Source organism: Pseudoliparis swirei, chromosome 4 (assembly GCF_029220125.1).
Source record: "Pseudoliparis swirei isolate HS2019 ecotype Mariana Trench chromosome 4, NWPU_hadal_v1, whole genome shotgun sequence".
Lineage (NCBI taxonomy): Eukaryota > Metazoa > Chordata > Actinopteri > Perciformes > Liparidae > Pseudoliparis > Pseudoliparis swirei.
In genome coordinates this window covers 13,792,382-13,818,072 of record NC_079391.1, presented here as the reverse complement: position 1 = coordinate 13,818,072, position 25,691 = coordinate 13,792,382, and the positions used below count along the sequence as shown (strand labels likewise).

The 25,691-nt window shown below is 39.9% G+C and overlaps 1 protein-coding gene across 1 annotated transcript in view; it reads left to right on the top strand.

The window, feature by feature from the left end:
• The window catches only part of syt7b (synaptotagmin VIIb), a 44,034-nt gene extending 18,883 nt beyond the window's left edge, over positions 1-25,151 (top strand). The window contains exons 6-12 of the mRNA XM_056412722.1: positions 1,516-1,638; positions 15,363-15,474; positions 19,317-19,584; positions 19,718-19,887; positions 20,204-20,318; positions 20,520-20,719; positions 22,483-25,151. Of these exons, the coding sequence (XP_056268697.1) occupies positions 1,516-1,638; positions 15,363-15,474; positions 19,317-19,584; positions 19,718-19,887; positions 20,204-20,318; positions 20,520-20,719; positions 22,483-22,587 (1,093 nt within the window). The 3' untranslated portion in view covers positions 22,588-25,151. The remainder of the gene's footprint in view (positions 1-1,515; positions 1,639-15,362; positions 15,475-19,316; positions 19,585-19,717; positions 19,888-20,203; positions 20,319-20,519; positions 20,720-22,482) is intronic.
• The last annotated feature ends 540 nt before the right edge of the window (positions 25,152-25,691 follow it).

The following is a 25,691-nucleotide window of genomic DNA, read 5'->3' as shown; positions in this document are numbered from 1 at the left end:
AAAGGTGGTCCTTGGTTCATCACGCTATGTTAGGGGGTGAATAAAGAGTAAAAGAGCGTGGTAGAGAAAGTATGAGAAGCCAGAATAGTGTAAATATGTGCTTACAAATGGGTTGTTATTTCAGGACTGCAAATTTCAAGGTTAGTTGTGGGCAATTGTTTATTTGTTAAGGTCATTTTTTGCATGGCCTCTTAAAGTCACGGTGCAGCATACTCCATTAAGATATAATTTAAATAACCGCAGGCATGTTAAGAGGGAAATAACAGCTGAAATTCAACTTGATATGTTTCTTTGTTGCAGGTTTTTGTTAAGGCAACCTCAATTTTCATGGATTTCTTTGACTATTTTTTCATTATTTTTCAGGATATCATTTCATTGCCTCAGTTTATTCTCTCTGACTCCAAACCCTTCCTTTGGTTTTTTGCTTTTTTATTTTCATACATTTATTATCCTAGGAAACAGATAACAAAGGATGATACAGCCATGGAGGCATCAGTGGTTCTAACCCGTTCTGCTAATGATGCTTGTTTCAGCCAACACACATTCAATGAAAAGCTGCAGTTGATTTTTTTTTAAAGAAAATACTCCTGAAAAATGGTTTCTTGTAAGAACACAGACTGTTTACTGACCTATGTTATTGTAATGATGATTTATAGGAAAATGTACTTTGTTTTTAACAGGTTATAAAGAGCATGTTGCCCAATGATGAATATCCCTTTGCCTCATCCAATATATTTTAATATACACATGGTATGCAAGAAAACTATTAATAGTAGAGCTACATGGGGTAGTATATTATGAGCCATATGTTCGTGTTAAAAAACTAATCAATCCAGCAAAATCACCTGATTCTCATACTAATGTTACAGCGGTTGGTACAGTGTTTTGGTTGGTTGGTAGTAATCATAGGCACCCCACATTATACAACATGTGAGAGTGAGACTTTGTAATAATTCAAAGGCAAGATGGCTTTTAATAGCACACTCTCAACCTCACAGAGTCGGTTGAGGGAGTCGGAAAGAAAAAACTATCTTTATATCTCATTTCAGCGATAGCAGATAAATCTTCTACTGACCTATAATAGAAGAAAACAGAAAACAGACAATTACATCCATGATTATTGATGATAACAATACCCATCGCAGATAAAACCTTGGACCACTTTAATTTGAGTATTTGTGTAGTATATAATAGTATACGCAACGGCAAACCATGCATGCAGTAAAGTGTTACTCAAGTGTTGATAAAGTCTGTACTGTAATCTCAATTTACTGCATAGAACACAGCTGTTTTAGTTGAGATGCACTGCTGCATTTGGTATGCATTAAGTATTTGTTCAAATGAAATAGTGTCCTCACAACAGTCTACCACCTTCCTCCCACTCTCTCTCTGTACGTGAAATGAATGCGTGCTGCATGTGTCACTGCCTGTTTGTGTGTGTGTGTGTGTCTCCCTCTGCTGATTTGTCTACACGCCTGTGTGGTCTCGTGATGTCTTGTTTGTCTGTGTGTCCAGTGAGGGGAAGATGGTTGTTCTGTCTCTAGCAATCGGGCTGGCTGAACAGGATGACTTTGCCAACCTCCCAGATCTGCAGGAAGCGCCAGCAAGCAAAGAAAACGAAACTGCACCAGAAAAGAGGTAACGAGAGAAAGAAAGAGAGGTGGAGAATTAGTTTGGCAAGTGGATGAGGGAGCTGTTTGCCTTATAGTGGAGAGCTATGCAATGAAATCATGGCTTGCAATGTAAAAGTGTTTGCAGCACTATAGTAGCCAGGATTTGAGAAATACTGATGTGATGAGTGTCGCTCCGTCTAAGACCCCCATTTCCCCTCAAATTCTATTTATGTTTTCAAGTCTTCTCTATGCTGCCAAAAATATACATTTGATGGACAAATCACCCTGTGTGGTCTTCTGTTGAAGACCCCACTCATTAAAGCATGACATAACTATGGTATTCTGCTTAATACTGCTATATTAGTTGGTTTTCTCTGCCTCTAATCACAATGTTTTTTGTGTAACTTCCAACACTGAACTGAAGACTCAGTCCTCTTCCTGTTTGTTTTTCTTTTGGATACGATGTTCAGCTTCCTGTTCACGCCATTGTCGGTCCACTCGTTCTTTTATCATGTCCTCCATCTGTGTTCTTCATCCAGATCTTTTAAAAGGCTTATCTGCAGCTCTTTACTATTCAATACTGTGAGTTGCAGGCACAGGAGAAGGGCACCCTTATTATTTAGTACACTCAAAAAAACGATTCAAGCCCTTCTTAGAGGTGACACATTTAAATATTGTTTGATACATTTAAATAAATCAATTACAAAACGAAGATATTTATATTGAATGGGTGTCACACAAAATGTATGAATACTTTCATTTATTAGATTTATTGAGGTTACACTCACAAAAACGATTCAAGCCCTTCTTCGAGGTGACACATTTAAATATTGTTTGATACATTTAAATAAATCAATTACAAAAATAGATATTTATATTTAATGGGTGTAACACAAAATGTATGAATACTTTCATTTATTAGATTTATTTAGGTTAGATGGTGTGCGTATCAACTCAAAATAAATGTGTTTCATTCTTCTGAAAATCAGTTGTTTGCATGAGGTGAAGACACTTTCAATGCTGTACAGTGGTGTAGTGGCTAGCACTGTTGCCTCACAGCCAGAGGGCCGTGGGTTCAAATCCCAGTCGCGGCATTCCTTCTGTGTGGAGTTTGCATATTTAGTTAGTTAGTTTATATTTTGAGTTGGACAAACATAAATTAATTTAATTTAATGAATATCGTTATTTTATTTTAGATGTATTTGATACAAATGAGTTGGACTAACTTAATTACATTTTATTGCACTGATGTGCTAAATTTGAGTTGGAGTTGCATATAATTATTGGATGGAAAACCTGCCAACAATTTAATTGAGTTCATCCAATGAGTCATTTCTTTGAGTGTAGTGAGGTTCCTCACATGAAACACGTGTCTAGAAATATGCTAACCTCTCATCTCCTAGTGAACTCAGAGCAGCTGTCAGAGACTAACACAATGTCAGCTGGTGAACAAAGGACTAAACTGGCTGCCCTCTTATCATATCAGAGTGTTTGAGCGATAAAGTGCTGAACCTGCTGTTTTCACACTAGGCTGAGGATAAACCTGGGTGTAACATAACCAATTAAGCTCAAAACCTCTCTGCAATGCATCTAAATTCTAACTAGGTCATCTCAGATTTGTATTTGTTGAAGGGAAAAATAACAGTCTGTCTTGAAAGAAAATAACATGTATCTTGGGTTTAATGTTATTGCAACACGTTTTCTATGCTTTTGAAATGCAATTTAAAATGGGGGTCAGCCAGGGGATGAGGACCAGCTCCTCTTGTCCCTCCCATCATCCTCTCTTCCTCTCACTGTCTGTAGGTCTGTCAAGCACCTAACTGTAGTCACAGCCAGTCAGCGCGCCTCTACCTTGAGGGGTCGCGTGGGCCAAAACGTCTAGTGTCCTTCCACAACTAATAAGCGCTCTCCATCATCATCTCTGTCCGTCTCTCTCATCTCTGTGTCTCTGTAGTTATGCGGTGAGCTCCGTGAGCCCGTCTGCTGGCTTGCTCCCGGCCGTGAACGATGTAACAGGATGATCCGGCCAAGAATATATGTGACGAGACAAGACGCTGTCAGACAGTGAAAGAGAGACACAAAGACTGGGACACCTTTGCTCTCAGCTTTCGAGAGAAATATGCGACAAGATAAAAATAGACAGTCCCCGAGAGATTTGGGAATCTGTTGGTTTATTTATGAAATCAAATACAGCTCGCAGCACAAATATCTACAAACACCACATCTGATAATAGAGATTTGATTGGATAAAAGCTGTGTGAGCTTTATGTTATGTTCAGTCTAAATATAGATGGTAAAACAAGCAGACCAAGTGGAACTCTTGCTTTTAGAAATGTAGCCACTTAAATTATAAATAATAATCATAACATAATTAGAGGTCACATATCATGAGAGCACATACTTGTATTTTTTTTCCCTGCTGGAACATTGTTTACATGCCTTTTTTTTTAGCATCTGTCTGAAACGCTCCGTTACAACACCTGTTTTTTTAAACTCCCAGTCTGCTCAGATTGGTGTGTTTTTCCTGTCTTTCGCATCTGCGCTGTTGCCATCTTCACCTTGTCACTGCAGCCGCGGACTCACTGTGTCGACTCCACGGGGTTTAGTGGCACTTCTACCGTTTATTGTAAAAAATAAATAAATAAATAAATGTTTTATATATTTTTATCAATCAGTAGTCACGAATCACAGGTGCCAATAAACTTGCTGTTAGGAATCATAATTACCTTATGAACAGTGGTTTTGTATCCCTTGAAATATGCCGAAATAGATCCTTAGATCAGTGGAGATATGTAGGCAGGCAGTGTAGTGGTGTGCACTACACTCTGAGAAATGCTCCTCAAAGATTGCAACATAACACTGAGATATGATCTATGTTCACCCCCTGTTACTCATTTACAACCTAAAACTAAATCCACTGAACAAAACTTAAAATACATGAACAACACTTTGTTTTTTCTTCTATAATATGTCTTTCCTTTTTTTCAATGCACACTTGTGGTCATAAATCAAAAGAAATGTATTATTCCGCCCCCCCCCCCCCCCCAAGATAAACCTGCAAACCGACTCCGTTTACACGATGGGAAAACGCATATATTTTCATGCGTTTTGGCCTTTCATTTACACAAAAACAGAGGTTTTATCACGGAAAACGATCATTTCTAAAAAACTCCGGCCAAAGTGGAGATTTCTGAAAACTCCGTTTTTGTGTTTGCGTGTGAACTAGGTCAAACGGAGTTTTAGGTTGTCAAACGTCACAGTATGCGACTAAAAATGCTTCACGTCATGTGAGCGTCCTATGTTTACAGTTAGTTTGGCCGCTCCTACGTCCAGTGTCGACTGCATTCCGGTGCTTTCCTCTGACTGCCTTCATTTTCGTTGTCAGGTGCGCCCGAGTTATTTCCTCCTTGACATGAGGATACTTCTCGGAGGTCTCAGACGGGTACTGTTCTAAGAACAATGCCAACATATCCCTATATTTAGTTTGGCATGATTCCTAATCCACATTATCGAGTGCTTTATTTGCCTTATAATCTAAGGCGACTCGAAGCAGCAGCTCCACTTCGCTTTCTGTCCATCTAATGGAAAAGGAAGTTGATCGTGTTTTTCGTAGTTGTTGTTGGTTTTGAGAATTCTGATTGGTTTGCATGTCTTTATCCTTCTCGTTACACTGCCGACTACAGGTTTGGCATAGTTATGATGGCGCCCGGCGGCGTATAATGCGGGTTCATATAAACAGAAACTTTTTTGAAAACGACCTTGTGTGTACAACGTTATTTTTGAAAACGGAGGGGCAGAAATATTCGTTTCTGTAAATACTATGTGTAAATGTGGCCTTTAGACTAGCCTTGTGTCGTAACCGGCCCAAGACACAGCTGTATAGTAACGATGCTTTTTAATTAATCAGCATCTTGATTAGCCACACCTGTCAGGTGGATGGGCTATCCTGTTGTTCACAAACACAGTTTGAGAAAAATAAGCCTTTCATGTGCATAGAAACAGTCTGAGGTATTGGATTTCAACCTTCATAAAACATGTACAGTGCACTTGCAGAAGAGCTTGTTTAAATCAATAACAGCTGAACTCACATGCAGATCACTGAGTAAAATCATCTCTGAACAAATTTACTGAGTTTATTTTCATCAGTGTGTAAAAGGTTTAATGCTAATCTGTGATTTGGGAAGCAGAAATAGTCCAAGCTGTTGTCTACAGAAGCTGTCTTGTACTCATTACATCTTTGAGATGAAATCTCAGAAGACACCAATGCAGCTGTGATTACAGTTAATTATTTTATTGTCAGAGGACACATTTGTTATCTATAGACAAAGCCAGTGTTTTCTGGCTCTGCGCTAAGTGAAAGCTCCTCTAATCTGCTATGTGCGTCTTGTGATGTAAGTCACTTTGGGTCCCTGTGGTAGGCCGCTCAAAGCCCTGCAGTTGACTGGACATAATCACCCACCTGCAGATAACTATGATGGAGGCTCTGAAGCTGCTGTTGCACAGCAGAGCTGAATCTTAATGAGCTCAGAGGTTCACCACACACAGAGACGCAATAGGGAAATAAAAATGAATACACCCAAAAGAGCTTATTGGCCCCAGAAAACCTCCACTCTAGAGTTTGTAAAGCTGTAAAATGTGCAGCGCTTTATGAAATGGAGCATTTCAAGGTCTGCTTTCATTGAATTTAAAACAAGAATACTTTTTGTCCACACAGACTGTTCGTGAGGGGACGTTCAAATATCGATTGTGGACTACTCTGCACAAGTTCTAGAATATAATAATATATTTATACATTTGATGCTTTTACTTTTTATAACTATGTCCTTCTACAATAAATCACTGGTACTGAGATATTTGTCATATTGTCCACACTGCTGAACAGAAACTACATAACAGACCCTAATTTGAAGAATCATAAGAGAGAACTCAGATATTCAAGCTTTAACCCTCCTGTTGCCTTCGGGTCATTTTGACCCGATTAAATATTTAACCCTCCTGTTACCTTTATATTTACTAACATATTTTACCCTTTGGGTTCAATTTGACGCCAGCAATTAAAACCTCCAGAAAATTATTAGAATTAATATTGTTTTCCAAGTTTAAGTGTGAGGCACTTTATGTTTGTTTGTTGACTACCGAAAGAACACCGACATTAAACATTGAATGGGGTCAAATTAATCCGAAGGCGACACGAGGGTGTAATATTGATTCGGGTCAAATTGACCCGAAGGCAACACAAGGGTTAAGGATGTCTGTCTTCTTCCAACCGTAAAAGTATGATGAGGTCAACCTTCACGTCTGTCCTTGGCTATGGAGACATTCTGTATTCTCATGCTGCCATCAACACTTCAGCTGTGAAACCTTGTGTATCATCGTACTTTACGCTTCATCACAAATGACAAATTACAGAATCATTGTTCTATGGATCAAATGATTCATTATACTGAAGAAAAAAGCGGTCTCATGTTATTTATTTATGAAGCTGTTGCAGCTTCCACAGGACATTTCATCTCTTCTGTCATTTAAATCAAGGAACCAAGCGATCCAGGAACTACTTAACCTTGGATATCCCTCATGTATGCTATATTGTTGGCAGAAGTGGAGTTTCAAACTGGACTCCCTTGAGGACTTTAAACATCCGGTAAATAAGGAGCCAAGTTTGATTCTTAATTTTTGAGTCAAATACTCTAAAAATACATTTTGAATGACAGACTGCTGTCAAGTCAGAATGTGTACGATTTAGCAAGAGTAGTGTGAGTGCCATTTAAAGTTTAAGTGTCAGGGAAGTCGGTGTCACTGGTGTAGGTGGAAAATACCATGTACTTTTCTGCATTTACAACTAGTCTGGTGAAGAACATTTATCATATAGTGCACCTATATATTACATATAAAATCACTTATATTTGCTGGATGATCAGAAACCCACTAATATATTAAGTAGCTTATTTTTTCTATCGCCACCCAAAATCTAAAACATATTTTGTAGTAGATTTTCATTGGGTTAAAGAATAAAGAAGACGAGAATAAACAAGTCTCTTTCTACGACATTCAGAGCATAATAATACATAGTGGAGCAATGTCTACCGGAGAAGACAATAAAGTGACTGACTGTGTTTTTAATCGGAGCTTGTCTTTGGTTTGATTTCTTAACCGGGCCGGTTCGTGCATGTGAGTCTCTCTGTTGCATCTCACTCGCTAGCTAATGGCCGCCTTTCTGCACTGCACTTCTTACCACTGATAATGCCGTCCTGACCCACTGACCAACAGTACGATACGTGTGATGGGCGCTGTTGTTTGAACTGTGTGTGTGTCCATTGTTGGTCGAGTCTCAGTGATAATCTTGGCAGAGGTATAACTTCATCCTGCACTCGCTGAGTTGCAGAAGGCCACATTGAACAGTATTAATCAAGCCAGAAGTTGTTGCCACCCTTTATCAGCTGACATGTCCGACTCTATCCATTGTGTGTCTGAGCCAGAAATCACAATGAGTCGAGCCTCCCAATGACTCTGCAGGCCGGCCACTGGTTCCCATGCCAGCCTCCGGTTCCTGCAGTGGCCCTGGGAGGAAAGATGATTGGAAAGAAAAAGCGATGGAGGTCAGCACAAACGAGGTATCTCTTTAGATTTAAGTCTGGAGCTCATTCACCATTTCCCTGGTTTGCGCTTCTGGATACGAGCAGGGAGCTGATTTAAGAGAGCCCCTGAAAGAAAAGTGAGGAGCGAATCACAGCGAAGGTGACAGTGAGTAGTGGACTCAAAACGAATGAAACTGTGTTCTTGAAGTCATTTAACACATTGTATTGACTTGTATCTTTAATTCTGAAACAGATACGTTATCACTGCCGGTTATTTATGTATAGAATGCGTTATTTACAAAAACAGCAGCTCCCCAGTGGATACATTTAAGAATAAGGCAGCAGAAGTGTATTCAAAGAGCATGAAGCCTGTCGAACACTGTCGATGGCTCCATTAGTTGTATTAGCCTGCGTGTTGAGGAGGGCGGTGGCCGGGTGATTTGTCCCTGTTGGTGGGAGCGCTGAGTGGGCTGACATTGGAACCTTGGCCTTATCCATCATGGGACGTGGGACCTATATTGTGTTTCATTGTCTCCTAGGGCTAGTGTATGATCAGCAAGACCCAGATACAGTCATGTTTACAGAGACACACTGCCTATTCAGGCCCTCCTGGTAACCCTCATCCATCATGTTCTCACCCATCCATCCACTCTCCCTCTTTTCCCCTCTGCTTCCTATACCTCTCCCCATCCACTCATCAATTTCCTCTCTCTTCTCCCCAGCCTTCATTTTGTTTCCCAATAAGAAACATCTCTCCTTTATTCCCTCTCGCCACCGTAGCCTTCTCTCTCGATCTCCCCTCCACACTTTATTTAATTGCATTTATTTAACATGTATTTTTTTCTTATGCCAATTTCTCTCTCTCCCTTTCTCTCCCTCTCTCTCTCTCTCTCTCTTCTCTCTCTTTCTCCTTTTCCATTCGCTATCTCCTTTTTTCACCTGATCTACCCATTCCTGAGGGTGTTGACTGGATTTATGATGGGATGATGTTACAGTACGCTTCTCCGTCTGCACAGATGACTGTCAGCTCGGCCAGACTGATAAATCTATACAGTATGAGTTTGAGCTTTCTGTGACATCCCTATATCACCTTTAGATGTCTGTGCTAGTTGCATGTGATATGATTTGTCCCCAAATATAGAAAGACAACACAATTATAAACCCAATCCCAGCTCGGTTTCTTGCTGGTTTAATTTGCCTAAATGAAAAATAACAATATTATTTCAGATTGTTTTGCCACATCAAGCCAGCTATGAAAATAAACACAATAAATCTTTGTCACTTTATACCTTATCTCATATCCTAAGGCATGTTATCATAATTTTTAGATTGTGGAGAATGATGACTGCCAACAGAAATGAATGAGCTCTCCGATCTGCTTTCTACGAGGCAAAGTTCATCTCTGTGATCAGTATTTAGTCAGAGCACAGTGGACTAAACACATTTATATTATATTCATAGAGTTGTGAAGAATCTCCACATTAAACCCTCAATCCTTGAAAAGACATTTCTATAATTATGTATTTTTGCAATTACATTCTGATGAGAGACATTTTGAGATTCTGGCAGCGTGTAACAATATATATTTTTTTACACGTAAAGTGTTTCATTTTTACACGTCACATAAGTCATGGGGAGTAAGTCAGGGTGGATGATGGGGATTCAAAGCACAGGACTTTAATACTGGAGACTTTTGACTGTGACTTGGATCAAACTATAGTCTGAATTCATCTGTTGCACAAAGCTGTGTAATTATTGACTATGTTAAGTAATAGTTATGAATCCTGGGTAAATTAACTTTTTTTCAAAATATGGCTTACTGAGCTACCCCACGTCAAGCCGCTCGGCTGGGTTCACTACAGCAGAACAAGTACGATGACATTTTAATGTTAAAATTCAGTGACGGGTGTAACAATACCAAAAGAAGAAAAACAAAACAATATCATTACCATTTTCAGAGTTGAGATGCTGCGGCTTCCTAATGTGATGGGGCTCATTACTTCTGCTAAACCATCAGTGAGGCTCATAGCTAGTTTCTTTAAGCAAACTTTTAGTTCTGTGAAACTGCCTTAAATGAGCAAAATGAAGACTGGCCTGACACTACTGACCCGGTTATGGATAATATATATATATGAGCCCATCCCCTGCATCTTATATGGTTTGGGTCAACAAAACAACACATGGGGTTGGGGAAACCTTGTGGTAACAGTCAAATGTTAAAAACGTACACACATTCTGTCTCATACTTCAAATCACTGTTGATATTTCTGAATTTAAAGACCACAATCTTTTCCTAAATTTAAACAAATGCTGCAGCGCCTCGATATAACCAGCAAAAGCTTTCTCCTTTTTCAGCTGCTACGACAGTCTGAGATTAACTTTCAACATGTAATAACTATGTTCATTAAATAATCTAAATTATTTGTTGTAAATAAAAAGTTGTATAAACGTGTATATAAGTGTAGAGTAAACATCATTCTAAGACACTGGGTTGTTTCATTTCAAAGTGCAGAAAGGTCAAATAAAAGAAATCCTTTCGCCTTCCTTAGATGCAACTTATATAGAATATATTGTATATATCCTATTTAGAAGTGAATACACATAAGCACATGTTTGTTGTGAAGTGCTTCGAATGGATCATTGAAGATGGATTCTGCTGAATGTTTCTTCTGCTCAGCATGTGTTAACGTGTTTATTCCAATCAGTAATTCTCACCCCTCAGTTTGGTTATAGAAAATAAAAACTCCACCTGTGCTTCATTAAATGTGTTGAAATACTTAACTGCCATTTCTAAGCAAACAGATTGCAGCTAAAGTTTATTGAGTCCCAGCTAGGAGGAGGCATGCAGCAGGACAATATGGTGGCAAAGATTTGACAAGTGTGAAAACACAAACATGATGACTACAATTCTTGCACGTTGCTCTGCCAGCTCTGAATCTTCTGTCAGGACGTTGTCTCTTGCTCCTTGCTGCCAGACCTCGGCCTGAATTTTCCTTTTTTTCCCCTATCCAGTCGCTTCTCCCTGAAATGACTTCCATGATATACCTTTATCAACGCTGGGTAAATGAAGCACATTCTTTTCATTTATTCAGTCTCTCTTAATTGATGTTGAACAGACTTTGCAACAGACAATACATAGGAGGAGATAAGGTGTCACTGCATTGTCCCCTGGGATTTAATGACCTGTTTTGTCCAATTACTCCAAAGAGGGCTTACAACTCTGTCCCAGGTTGAGGCCATGAGGTCAAAGGTCAGGGTTTTGAGTTTGAATGTGTGTCAGAACGAAGCAGCCTTTCTCCAGGGACATTTCCCCTGAACTCCAGGAGAAGTAAGTGTGTGTGTGTGTGTGTGTGTGTGTGTGTGTGTGTGTGTGTGTGTGTGTGTGTGTGTGTGTGTGTGTGTGTGTGTGTGTGTGTGTGTGTGTGTGTGTGTGTGTGTGTGTGTGTGTGTGTGTGTGTGTGTGTGTGTGTGTGTGTGCTCATTAAACCTAGATTCAATCAGATGATCCACTCTTTTATTAGCAGGGGACGGTTACTCTATAATTGGTCATTTCTGTCACTGCCTGTTGTCATGAGGATCATGGCTGGAGGTTGTTCTGCACTTATTTGAGCATTTGTGAATCAGACATTTTTTTGAAATGAGCTTAGGTCAAAGGGGGTTGGAGAAGTGTAGTTATGAGGGAAGAGTGTGTTTCAGGAATGCGTTTGAGAGACCTTCTAAATATGTGGTCCCTTTGCCCAGTGGCCTTTTCGCTATTGTTATAACATGCCCCTCTTTGTGGAAATTCCTTGGATTTTTACTGCCCTCTTACCTGTTACCATGGTTACTGTAACCCTGTGCAAAATCCAAGATGGTAGTAAGTACAACCTAAAGTGGGTGCACACATTTTGGTAGTCATGGTTACAACAACCTCTAAAGAATGAATTATGTAACTGACGAGATAGTCAGCAGCAGGCGGCGGCAGAAAGATGCAACTCACCGCCACGGCACAAAAATTGTGCACACATTTTTTACTTTTTAATAAAACATGTTGACTTCACTTCTAGTTGTGGCGGTGAATCCAAAAGAATAACTGCACTGAGAATAATTCACTTGTTTTTAGTGACAATTAACAATTCCTAATTGTCACACAGGACAAAATGTTTCATCGTTGTCTTTTAATCAGACTCAATTTAATATGTTATCATATCCGATTAAGACGTTATGCAGCACCAGTGCCCTACATCCTGTGTGTGTATGTGTGTGCGTGTTTGTGTGTCTGTGTGTCTGTGTGTATCTGCAAGTGTGTGTGTTTGATGGTGAGTAAATATATATATTTACACGCATGGATGGACTCACCTCAGTACCACACCCAGCATCTCAATGTCCCGCAGGCCGTTGCTGTGTCAACAGTCTTGATTCGAGGACACTATGTTCATAAGCAGCAGGTCTTCGTTTACCTTTCATGTCAACAGACGTTAATCTTTGGAGACGATGACAAGCCGACCCCACGACGTGTACACATCATCTAGGAATGCAGGGTTGGGATCCAACAAGTGTGTTTTTATCATGTTGATTTAATAACTCCAGTAAGCTGTGTCCCCGAAACAAAACAAGACATTAAAGGCATGAACTCCAGTGTGTAAAAAAAGGTAGAACAAATAACACAACACATTGTGGCATGAAACCTCTGTCTTTGTAAAAGACACATCATGCAAACCACAAGAAAATAGCTGCACTTGTACACCTGCAAGAAGACGCACAATGCATACAAAAAATCACTCAGAGAGAAAGACAAAATATAAAAGGTAATCAAGCAGCACATTGCTATCATTTATTCAGGCAGAGATCCAACAAAACATCAGAGAACCTGCTTCCTCTTATGAACTCATTACTCAGAAGCTGTATTCTCACAATACATCATGTGGAATCATGTGGCATTGTGTTTTCATTGAGACTGACATGTACACAGAGACAGAAGCTGTGTCATGCTATGTATTTAGCTGATAAACTAGGTCACCAAGATGAAGTTATGGTACTACTTTACTTTACTACTGGTTTACACCCGGTTAACATCCTCATGCATATTCTCGAAAACAGTTTTGATCTTTGACTTTTCAACAAATGTTTGTATATGTAAGAAAAGAAGTGTTAGGATCAGTGCCCCCTTTTATGAAATGGAGTATGCAGAGCAGTGAATATGTTTATAGACCCTGCATAATATATACGGGCTATATTAACTACAATGGTTTATATGCACTGTGTTAAAGTGAAACATGTGCTTTGTATGGCTGAATGAAATGAAGACGATTCCTGGCTGTGTTTATGTTTGGTTGATAGCTCAAGATCCATGTGGTCTCTGTCTTGTGTGTTGGGTGCTGAATAAGGAGGGCTCAGTCAGCTGAGCCCACCTGTAAGTAAGCTCTTGACACAAAGACTTCCGGTGACTGCTGTTGTGTCATTACATTTTCTTTTTCATGCAGTTTTTTTCATCTCAGTGGACCAGGTGTTACAGGTGTTAAGTAATCATTTTAAGGTAACAAATTGTTCCCTGATGTGTTGACGGGTTAATGTTTGAAGCTCTAATTAAAAATGTTCAGCGTTCTCAGTTTGACCTCTTAGAGAAATAAAGTCTCAGATTTCTTTATCAGCTGATATTAAAAAACAGTAAGCTTCTGCTCCGACAAACTTTCTCCTTTCGAATTCAGCCTGGCTGCATTGTTGGCGCTCTGAGCTGCAGATCACAGGAAATAAAGGCAGAGTGAGGAATCCATTTATTTTCTCTTCCACACCATATCCTTCTCTCCTCCTCCTCTCCCTCACTCTGCTTTTATTTGTCTCTTTGCTGTCCGTCTCTCACGCCTCGTCATATCCAGCCTTCATTGTTCTTGCTCATGTAACGTGTCAGTTTGCTTCCTTTCCTCTACTTTAGCGCATCCGACTCTTTACCCAAATCACATCTGTTTTGCTTCCTTACTTTGATTTCTCGCTCAGCTTGTGTGTGAGTTATGGTGTGTGTCTCATAATATTTTGTCCGTAACCTTCCTTTGTTCATCCTATTAATCCTCTGAATCTTAAAAATTGCAAATCCTCTCCTTCATTTATTCTCAACCTCTGTGCAGAGATAAGTCTTCAAGTTCCTATTTCCTTCTCAGATCCTATTTCCCACAGTAGTGTCTTCCAATCTCATGTCTTCTTTTACCTTTGTGTCTTACAGCTCACCTGCTTCCTCACTCACTATCTCCGTGTCTCTGACTCTTTGTTGGTTCTTTCATCTCTCTCATAGCAATAAGTGCTCGTTCGTCTTATTTGTCAATGCGCCTAGACTTGTATCAGATCTTTATATTTTCCCTGTTTACCAAATTGTCACATAATAGAGAGCCAGGAGTCATGTTTACCCTTTACTCATTTTAGCATTTATTTATTTTTTCTGCCTTGTTGTTTCAAGGATTATCAGTCAGATATATTGTTGTTTATTTCTGCAGGTTGTGTATATCTTTACAAAGTGGCAGGTGGTGATGCAGAACAGTTTGATATTGGTGGATGTTTAGCTGTAATTACTGTATATTAATACAGCAAGACATTGTTTCTTGAACACTTTTTCAGTCCACAGCTGTGAGGCTCACCACAGCCTCTGACCCCTTGAGAGACAGACGCTTCATGGCCAAAAGTATGTGGACGTTTTGAACGGTACACTCATACAACTTTTGAACAACTTGATCCAAAACCATGAACAGTAAAGTAATCGTCTGTCTTTTAGTTTACGCTTATCCACATTTTGACCAAGATCAGAAAACAGATACAGCTTCCATGTTAGATGGTAAATGTGAAGTTTCTGCAGTTGCCCTTTTAGAGTAGCTTAACATTAAGACTGACGCAGTTTCCGGGAGAAATCCGTTTTGATATTTTTCAGATAGTATTATTTCCATTAAACGATTTCTGAGTTATGCGTTCTGCTCAGCAGGCTTCCTCAACACTTCGGCACCTCGTTGCATCTCTTCAGCCACTAGAGTGCTAGAGAGGACCGGTACTGATGTTGGCTCACACTTGTTGTTGGATGGGCTTGAGGTCAAGTTCTTCCTCACCAAACCTGGGGGAAACATTTGTTTATGGACCCCTCTTTATTCACAGTGGAAAAGACCCCTAAATATGGGCATGTTTATGGGAATATGTGTGTTTGTGTCTATTTTAATAGGACTCCGGGTAACAAACCAGGCAGCAGCCCCAGAGATGAGAGCGGACGCCGCCACGATGCCAACTCCTCTGTTTCTGACTTGGCCAACTCTGTCACCAGTGACATGCTAATGGTAACACACAACATCAACACAGTATATCTGAAGCGTCTTGAGATACGTGTTATTGCTTCACCACTAACTCATTCGTGATGTGTTTTCTGCATTGCCAACCTCATCTATATAATTAGACGAGGGGGACTGCTGTCAGCAAAGCCTTTTAAATCCCAATAAATGAGACCGCTGAGAGACTTGAGCGGTGATTCATGATCATCTTTCCTCATCAAAGAGATAAGAATGTGGACGATGAATCAGGAGTGTTGACATGATTAATGTAAAACACACGCAAAAAATGAATCCCCATTGTAAACACTGTAATAACTGCAAGTTATATTAGCTTGTGTGACCAATGCGTACAAGCCTCCTATATCTTTTTTATGTCCATCAGCTTTGTTTCTACCTTGCAGCAGCTAAACTCCTCCTGATATGGTATATGTTGGGATTTTGAATTGAACTAAGATGTATGTTCATATTTTGAATAGCTCTCTCAAACAATATGTGACTACGTTGGAGCTCAGTGTTGCAAGATCATTATCTTACAACTCTGGTCTATTCCTTTGTAGTTTGGGCCATCACATCTGTCAGTGACAATATAATTTAACTTCTTCAATGAATTGTGTTGATCTGTGAACATGGAAGTATTGCTAAAGACATATCCGTTGAGGTGAGAAAACTCAAACATTCATAACATCATGTTGGTGCTAATCAACACCTAGCTTTGCCAAAAGTATTTAGAAGAAATCCTAAAAAATGTCCTTTGTAAACATCGATCACTATTTACTTAATGACCCCCTGGTTAAACTTTGCCCTCCAGATCACAGTCGTTACTTTGGTGAGTGCAATGTTTTCATTTGTAATTGAAATGATGCCCAATGCAACAAAAATAAGTTTATCCTTTAAAGTTTGTTGCATTCTGGGTTTAAATTTATGTGTACCTACTGTAAATAATACACTGTCAGTTCTGGAGTAGAAAGCAAGAAAAGAAAAGTGTTTTCTCCTCACAAGTCTTTCATCACTATTGCGATACAGTATCTCATCACCCTGAAATATACAGTATCTCATCAGCCTGAAACATACAGATCTCATCACCCTGAAACATACAGTACTCATCACCCTGAAACATACAGATCTCATCACCCTGAAACATACAGTATCTCATCACCCTGAAACATACAGATCTCATCACCCTGAAACATACAGTATTCATCACCCTGAAACATACAGTATCTCATCACCCTGAAACATACAGTATTCATCACCCTGAAACATACAGTATCTCATCACCCTGAAACATACAGTATTCATCACCCTGAAACATACAGTATCTCATCACCCTGAAACATAAAATATCTCATCACCATGAAACATACAGTATCTCATCACCCTGAAACATACAGTACTCATCACCCTGAAACATACAGATCTCATCACCCTGAAACATACAGTATTCATCACCCTGAAACATACAGTATCTCATCACCCTGAAACATACAGTATTCATCACCCTGAAACATACAGTATCTCATCACCCTGAAACATACAGTATCTCATCACACTGAAACATACAATATCTCATCACCCTGAAACATACAGTATCTCATCACCCTGAAACATACAGTATTCATCACCCTGAAACATACAGTATCTCATCACCCTGAACCATACAATATCTCATCACCCTGAAACATACAGTATCTCATCACCCTGCAGTGAGACCCTGAGAGGGGAGAGGACGGGTGGCATTTTCAGCAGGGTTCGGTAATTAGCTGTGAGAGAACACACACTGCTCTGGGTGCTGCGGGAATATGGCAGAGATTAGTATGAGCAGTGTGTAATTATGTGGGTCTCGTGGCAGTGCTTAATGATAATACTCATTCTGGGCAGTATTGCCAGAGGCAACGTTACACAACCATCCTTTCATGCCAAAAATACCCTCACTTTTGATCCACTTATAGTTTATATAGTTTATATTCCACAGTCTATAACTGAGGAGAAAGGAATGCCGAAAGTGTTAAAGTATATAAATATCCAACCCCCTCAGGTGTCTCAGGTGAGAGGCGTTGGGGGAGGATTGTTGTGTGTATCACATGGTTCTTATCTAGATGTACTCTGAAGCTGCTTTCATTTTTATATGTGTTCTCAGGGTCAGTGACAGTGTGGGGTGAACGTGTCTATGCCTCTGTGTAAACACACACACATCCACACAGTTGCAGAAGTTTTTATGTGCTTTATTTGTTCAAAGGATGAGGCTGGAGTCTAGTTTTTTCATTTGGGATTTGTCAAAAAAGACCATAAAAAGACCAAAACCAGCAATGCGTTAATCTGTCCCTCAATACTTTTCGACTTCCCCGGCTTACAGTTTGTGGTACTCAGCACCAAGTGCACATTCATTCTTACAGAAAACAAAAATCTTTAGAAATCCATCATGAATATAAACGTACATCTTTTAAAAAGGACAGTGTATGTGGGCTGGACTCAAAAGAAACTACAGTGCCCATGGTACTTGTAAAGGATGCAACCATCAGACAATGCAACATGCGGCTCATGTTTGTAGTTTTTGGACAACAATGGCTTTTTCAAAACAGACAATATGTGTTGGCATCTACTGCACGTGAGATGTTTGGGTTTCAGAAAAAGAAATTAGAGAGGACAATTGAAGAGTTGAAAGAAAGAGGAGGACTCTGGGTAAAAAGGAGAAAAAGATAGAACATTGAGAAAAGCCATTTAGGCCAGCTGTTGGGTTGAGGACTGCATAATGAAAAGTGATCATATGCAGCATGGAGAATAAGGGGCTGAGCCGCACCATTAGAAATATGTGGGAGAATACAGAATTGGATATTATATTTCTGGAACTGCTCCTTGAGTAATGTCTCTAGCTTTTCCCTCATCAGATAGCATGTTTTAAACTGGATTTATCTTCCTCCCTCCAGGCCAAGCCACCATCAGTCAGAGTGTCTGTCTCCCAACAGATTATCAGCCTCTCATCTCCACACAACCGTGGACAAATTCTGCCTCTATCGTACAGTAGAAGGCAGCCATGTGACACAACATTATGTCAGTTAGCCAGTTGGGGGCTGGCTAGATGTGCATAATTAGTGATTTATCTGTTTGAGAATATGCTGTGAATATGTGGCTGAGTTTGACCCAGCCCTCCATTGATAGAGGTGTAATTCCCATGGTGTTACAAATGATATGCACTTATACAGCATTAGTTACCCCTTTAAACTCACAGATTAATACATCAAACCTGCAATAAATCCTCCTCATAAAGCTATTACATTGCCTGTTGACAATTTTAGAGGTGATGATCCAACTCAAGGTCCACTCAGTTATGTTGCTCTGGAGCTTTCGACTGTATCAAATGGCCCTCGTGAAGACATTGGGTTTGTTCACTTGAACAGCAGATTCTTACTTTCCTTGAGTGCTGAATGCCAACCCACTCCCCCGTTATACTGAGAGGTGTTTCCAATGTTTTCAATCACAGAAGATAATCAATAAAATGGGGAGTGATTACCTCCTGGTTTACTTCATAATTAAATAATACTTAAGAGCAAACTAACATCAAGTGAAATTATTTGTTCTTCCCTTGAAATGAATCTCGGAGAGATGTTCTTTGTATGAAAGGATCCTGTTCTCCTCTAAGGGATGAAAGTGCTCCTGAAAATATAATCTGCATATCTAATGGGCAGCACTAAATTTCGATATTTTAATATCGTGGTTCAAAGTAGAGCATTGCACCAGTCATAAACCAGTGAATACTGCTTTGTGTACACTGTAGACGAAATGTATCAACCACCTGGAGCTGAATAAAAAGATAACATCACGTTCATCTCCTCTTCCTCCTCTGTCTTCTTTAGTTGTCTCCAGGTTCGGAGGAAGATGACCACGAGGGTCCAGTGTGTGAGAAGCTGGGTCGTGTTCAGTTCAGTGTTGGATACAGTTTTCAGGACTCCACCCTCACTGTCAAAATTCTCAAGGGCCAGGATTTGCCTGCCAAGGACTTTTCCGGCACCTCTGATCCGTTTGTCAAACTCTACCTGCTGCCAGACAAGAAGCACAAGCTGGAGACCAAAGTCAAGAGGAAGAATCTGAACCCCCACTGGAACGAGACCTTCCTGTTTGAAGGTCTGACAGAGGAAGCTTTCCTAATCCATACATAATACATGAAGTTAACAATTCATAGCACATGCAGGCACTCTGCAGCTGTCTCTTTTATATGTGCATCACTGTGACTTATAAGGATGATGTGGTTTCTCAGGGTTCCCCTATGAGAAGGTGGTCCAGAGGATCCTCTACCTGCAGGTTCTCGACTACGACCGCTTCAGCAGGAATGACCCCATCGGAGAGGTGTCCGTCCCCCTCAACAAACTGGACCTGGCCAACATGCAGACTTTCTGGAAGGAGCTTAAACCATGTAGCGATGGCAGCGTGAGTACGACAGAGAAAGGGGTGGAGGGAAGGAAGGAGGTGCAGGAAGAGGGAGGAGAGGGAGGAGGGGAGAAAGAGGATGTAACCGAATGTAACGGGTGATGTCATTCCTGGCTGCCGCGATGCTCTCAGGGGAAATGTGGCAGCGTGCCGGTGGGAGAAAGAAGGGAATATGGAGATGCTGACAGGTAGATGGAGAATACACAGACAGCCAGAGGAGGAAACAGAAACACACAGCGTGCAACAGAAGGCACAACAATGTGAAAGGGGGATGAAAAGGTAAACGATTCGTTGTTGTTGTGTGTAATTTCTCCAGGGGAGCCGAGGGGATCTGCTGGTGTCTCTGTTCTACAACCCCACAGCCAACACCATCAGTGTGAGCATCATCAAAGCCCGCAACCTCAAAGCCATGGACATCGGAGGCACTTCTGGTATAGCTGGTCCTTCATCTCCCTCTGTGACCTTTTTTTGTTGCCCGTCTCCATTTTTTGCGGCTTCTAAATTAAATAAGAAAAATGTTGTTATTTAATATCAAATCCATGGCAGCACTTACACTAACATGGCATTCACATATATGGTAAAACAGGAATGATATATTGTAAACAAACTGGCACATTCCCTCCTCTCCTCAGACCCTTATGTAAAAGTGTGGTTGATGAACAAGGATAAGCGTGTGGAGAAGAAGAAGACGGTGGTGATGAAGAGGTGCCTGAACCCTGTTTTCAACGAGTCCTTCTCCTTTGATGTGCCTGCACACGTGCTGAGGGAGACCACCGTAATTATCACCGTCATGGACAAGGACAGGCTCAGTCGCAATGATGTCATTGGAAAGGTATCTCCTTCCTTCTTCTTCTTCTTCTTCTTCTTCTTCTTCTTCTTCTTCTTCTTCTATGTGCTCTTCTGCCTCGACGTGAGACCATCAGTAGCCAGTCTCTACTGACCCCTACTGGAACACGTAGAACCATCTCGTGCATCGGAAATTAATAATTGAGAATAACACTTCACTTTAAGTGTTGGCTAGTTGTTTCGTTTAGTCTTCCAACAATAACAAATAAGCATGGCATGCATGTCCAGGCTCTTATATCAAAATCCTTCCATTCATCCATCCATTATCTGAACCGCTTATCCTTTTTAGGGTTGCGGGGCGCTGGAGCCGATTTTAGCTGTCATTGGGCGAAGGCGAGGTTCACCCTGGACAGGTCACCAGTGTATCGCAGGGCACATATAGAGACAGACAACCATGCTCGCTCACATTCACACCTACGGGACAATTTAGAGTCCAATTAACCTAAATACAGTCACTCCTTGAAATTTACGTTTCGCATTTTCACTAAAAATATAACCTTTTGTTTTTAATATAGGGAACATGTTATTGTTGGGTTTATAGTGTGATATATGTACAGTACATGGGATTTGTTACATTTCAGTCATGATTCATCTGCAAATTATTTTCTTGCCTCAAAGAAAAACAGATCGATTGCCCTATAAAGAAAATCAGCAATAGTTCAAATGTATCAATGATCTATTGCACACACCAAGATTAAGAATGAGCCTTTTAGTATTTAGGTTGCAGCATTCAACACATGTGTTTATTTGTATTTTAATTGGCTGCATAAGTCTGTTATATGGTCTGATCTTTCCCAGAGAATTGTCAGAATGTTTCCTTGGGCTAATTATGGAGAACATTGACCGTTTAGATGGTTGTGGTCAGTTAGATATAGTTGCTTTCTGGAAGAATGTCACACAAAGAACTCCTCTGTTTTAAATATTAATGAATTACTCATTAATTATAGGAAACTTAATCCTTCATATACGCTTAACTGTATGGTTGCTGGTAGACATTTAAAAATGTTTACCAGCTGACCAGCTGCTGTTCACTGACTGAGAGTCAACAATTAATGTGGAATTAATTAAATGAAAATGTACCCATTTTAACACTCTATTCAACCATAAGTATTGCCAAAAGACATTGTTCTTTTCAGGAAACTTCTTGAGAAATTATACACATTCATACACTCATTCATATGTGTTCAACTTAAGTGGAGAATAGAGCTTGAAGACAAATTATTGGAAAGAACTCAAAGCTCAACTCATCCTTTTTCTTTCAGACACTGTACAAATAATCATCTTTGAGCTGCGTACAGCATGAGCCACTGTGCTCTCTGTCATTCACACACATCTACAGTAATTGCCATCCTAACCACACACATTATCTGCCTACACACAGCAGTAATAATACGTTGCCTATTATAACCACACTCATAAATATCGTGCAACTAGTCAGAGGACAATGAAAGCTTGAACAGTATTTCCTTCGACATGTACTGATCACGAGTTTCTTTCTACATGAGAATTACTTAAAGACTCAGCCCTTTATTTTCATTAGCAATAGAATGAACCTCTCAAGTTTTCTGCCCTGGATTTAAGGTAAATTCTGATTAGAGTGGCACGCTTAGTGGTGAAAGCAGGGCTGGATTTAAGCGTTTTAAGACTTTTTTACCGAATACTTCCCTGCATTTTTTGGAGGGGGAGGCTTTTTTTCCAAATAACATCAATCTCTGTACTTGGGTTACATTAACTCTCTCTTTCTCACAGATTTACCTTTCATGGAAGAGCGGCCCTGCAGAGGTAAAACACTGGAAAGACATGATGGGTCGTCCTCGTACCCCTGTGTCCCAGTGGCATGCTCTTAAGGCCTGAGGGACCCAGCAACCAACCTGCCTGCAGAGTTTTCCCCCTCAGAATTCAGCATCAGCCTCTCAACCCCTGCCCTCAGTACATAACCCTCTAACTGCAGTCTTGAGCTGCCGGCAATGGATGTCATTTCTTTGTTCTCAGGCTTCTTTGATATCCTCCGCCCTCAGTCCTCCTGACACCATCCCTAAATTTCACCCAAGTCAAGTTACGATTCCAACCGGACCCCTTGCCTCATCTCTGTCTGAACTTAAAAATGTATTTGATGTCTTCACTCACCTCCTCCTTGTGACCTCTTTCTATTAGATTTTTTTTTTTACTCCTCACTCTTATCTCCATGTCGACCTCTCCAAGTGTTTAACATCAGAGCAGCACCTCTTGCCACCCATGAATACAAACTACCAACCAAAAATGGATCAAACTAACATTCCAACCATCCTCTGTGGCAGCAAAACGGGCTTCATTCAAACCTGTACCTGAGCTGTGCGACCTATTTACCACCTTCAACACAGTGTGTCTGCTCTTCGCCCCCTCGTTTGAGTCTTCTTACTCACGATTCATCCATACCTTTAAAATGCTTGAAAAACCAGGAAAATCGACACAGGCAAATGAACTGGAATTGGACTCTTGTCACTCTGCTCATGTTTGACCTTTTTCACTCTTCCTCTGGCATTCTCCCTTGGCGGAAACCCTTCCTTGTATGTGCGTGCTGTGGGTGATGTGCCGTAACCTCAAATGAAGTTCTTCAACAAAAAAAAGGATATGAACATTAATTGCTGGTCCAATAGGTTAAGTGTCCCAAAAAAATAACTTTTTCTTTGGAAAAGAAATCCCGATGGACAGGACAAAAAAGTGTCAAGTGATTAATGTTGTGTTTTGTTTTACAAAAGAAGAGAATCAACCTGTTCTTCCAGACACTGAAAATAAGAAAAAAGCCAGCTTCCATAAGTGTGGAAGTGTGGGTTAATGCGTCTGTGTGGGTTAATGCGTGTGTGTGTGTGTGTGTGTGTGTGTGTGTGTGTGTGTGTTTGTGTGTGTGATAGAATAATATATAGTATTTTGGACTTGAACAGCTAAATTAAGATGAGACTAAGATGTTGAAAATATCCCTTGATAACAATGATGAAAATAAGGTATTGTTAGAATTTGTGATGTTGAAGTTAGAGAAGGTGTGGGGAGGTCACTGCGGTTAATGGGTCAATCCACCCAAAACACAAACACACGTATTTCGAAGCCAGGCAGCTTAATCCACATCCATCCCCATTATTTGAACACACCATCCATCGGGGAATCTAAATCTGAAAACTTCCTGCATGGTTACTTTTGATGCAAACCAGGTATTGAACAGGTTGTGATTCTTCATTCGTGAGATCTTGAGAAAACTCTGAAGAGGGCCGTGAGTACTTAGGAAAAATAAACTAATCTGCCCTTTAGTTTTGATACACTCAATATTTTATGATTTGTGTGAACAATTTATGTATGCAGGCAATACATTACTTTGTTACTGTAACAGATGGTAATATGTTAAATATGTTGATGTTGAATATTGTTGTATAAATTGGATATAAATATATAAATAATTGAAAACACACTATCTGTTCACTAAACCTGGAATAGCCATGAAAGAACACTATAAACTTTTTTTTTCTTCTTTTTTTTACAAATAACTATGAGTCTGAAAACAATATAAAACCAAATTTTGTATCAATATCAAGTCAGTCTTCCAGTTATTTGCTTCACTGCCTTGCTCCTCACCATATGTGCTCCCCCTCTCCAAGTGTCAGACAGGGGCGGGGGACGGGGGGAGAAAAAAAAGGTGGGATAGGAGATAATCGTCACCTCTTTGCATCACTGTTAGCTCATCTCAGGTCGGAGCGTCCCAAAATAACCAGGAACACTGTCATCTGTCTGTCCTGATGGCCATGTGTGAGAAACAAGGCATTACTATCAGTGCTGCTGACAAAGCATTACATTCCAAAGGCTTGGTGAAAGTCACTTTAATCAATGCAACTTAAATATTGGTTAAATAACAGTCAGGGTTTGGTATATTTTAGTTTTCTAAAATTGAGCTACATTTTGGATGTCTACACCCTTCACTGGCCAAATATGCTTATCCCATTATCTTGGGGGACTGCTTGAGACAAAGAGAGGTTAACCAGCAACATTGTAATTGATATACTGTACAAATGATTGTGAAGTGTCCTGTATAAAAAAAAAGAAGAACAAATAATCATCAGTTTGAACTGGGGTTGTTGATATCTGTCTGTCCTTGGTATCACTCAGCCTCGTCTTTCACTCCCCTTTCTCTTTGTAGTTACACATCTGTGGTGTGCACAATGTTAAATATCAACCATTTATTTTTTGAAATCTGTACAGTGTATATAAAAATATAGATGTGTATATAAAACAAAGATACTTCTGGTATTGTTATGAGTTTTTCAGAAACCTGTTTAAAAAAATGCTGTTATATTACAACAAAAAGGTGTATTTTGTGTAGTCGGTGGAAGAAGTAATACGATCCTTGACTGAAAAGTGACATGTTTATATTAAATAAATACCTAAAAATATAAGCCTGCACTCAAAATCGCACACAAGAAAAGTACACATGTATCAACTATAACTGAGGGGGTTCAATGAGACGCTGCTTTTTATAAACCTGGTAAAACTGAGATTTAATTTCAACGAAACCTTTTATATTATAAGCTAACGGTGTGTTTTTTTATGTAAAATCCCAACCTGAAAAGTAACAAGTATATTGTCAAGTAAATCTATTGGGGGGGGGAACAAATAATAATCCCGCTATAATGTAGCAGCGTGACGTAAAACTGTTCTTAAGTAAATGTAATTACTTTACACTGATTGGTGCAAATTGACTTACAATCCCAGACTGCTCCATGTAAAACTAAAGATCTGAGTATAAACTGGGAGACTTTAAGTAACTCATTTCACAGAGATGTGCTGCTAACTCACCGTCTCAGTTGAGTCTGATTTAGGTGTTGATATCATCAACTCCTTTTGTTGAAGTTTAATTGCAAATACATGGTTCAAGTGATACAGCCACAGCTATTTCAGCAGGAAACACAAATTTGCTCTCTATTTCCTCCTCTCTT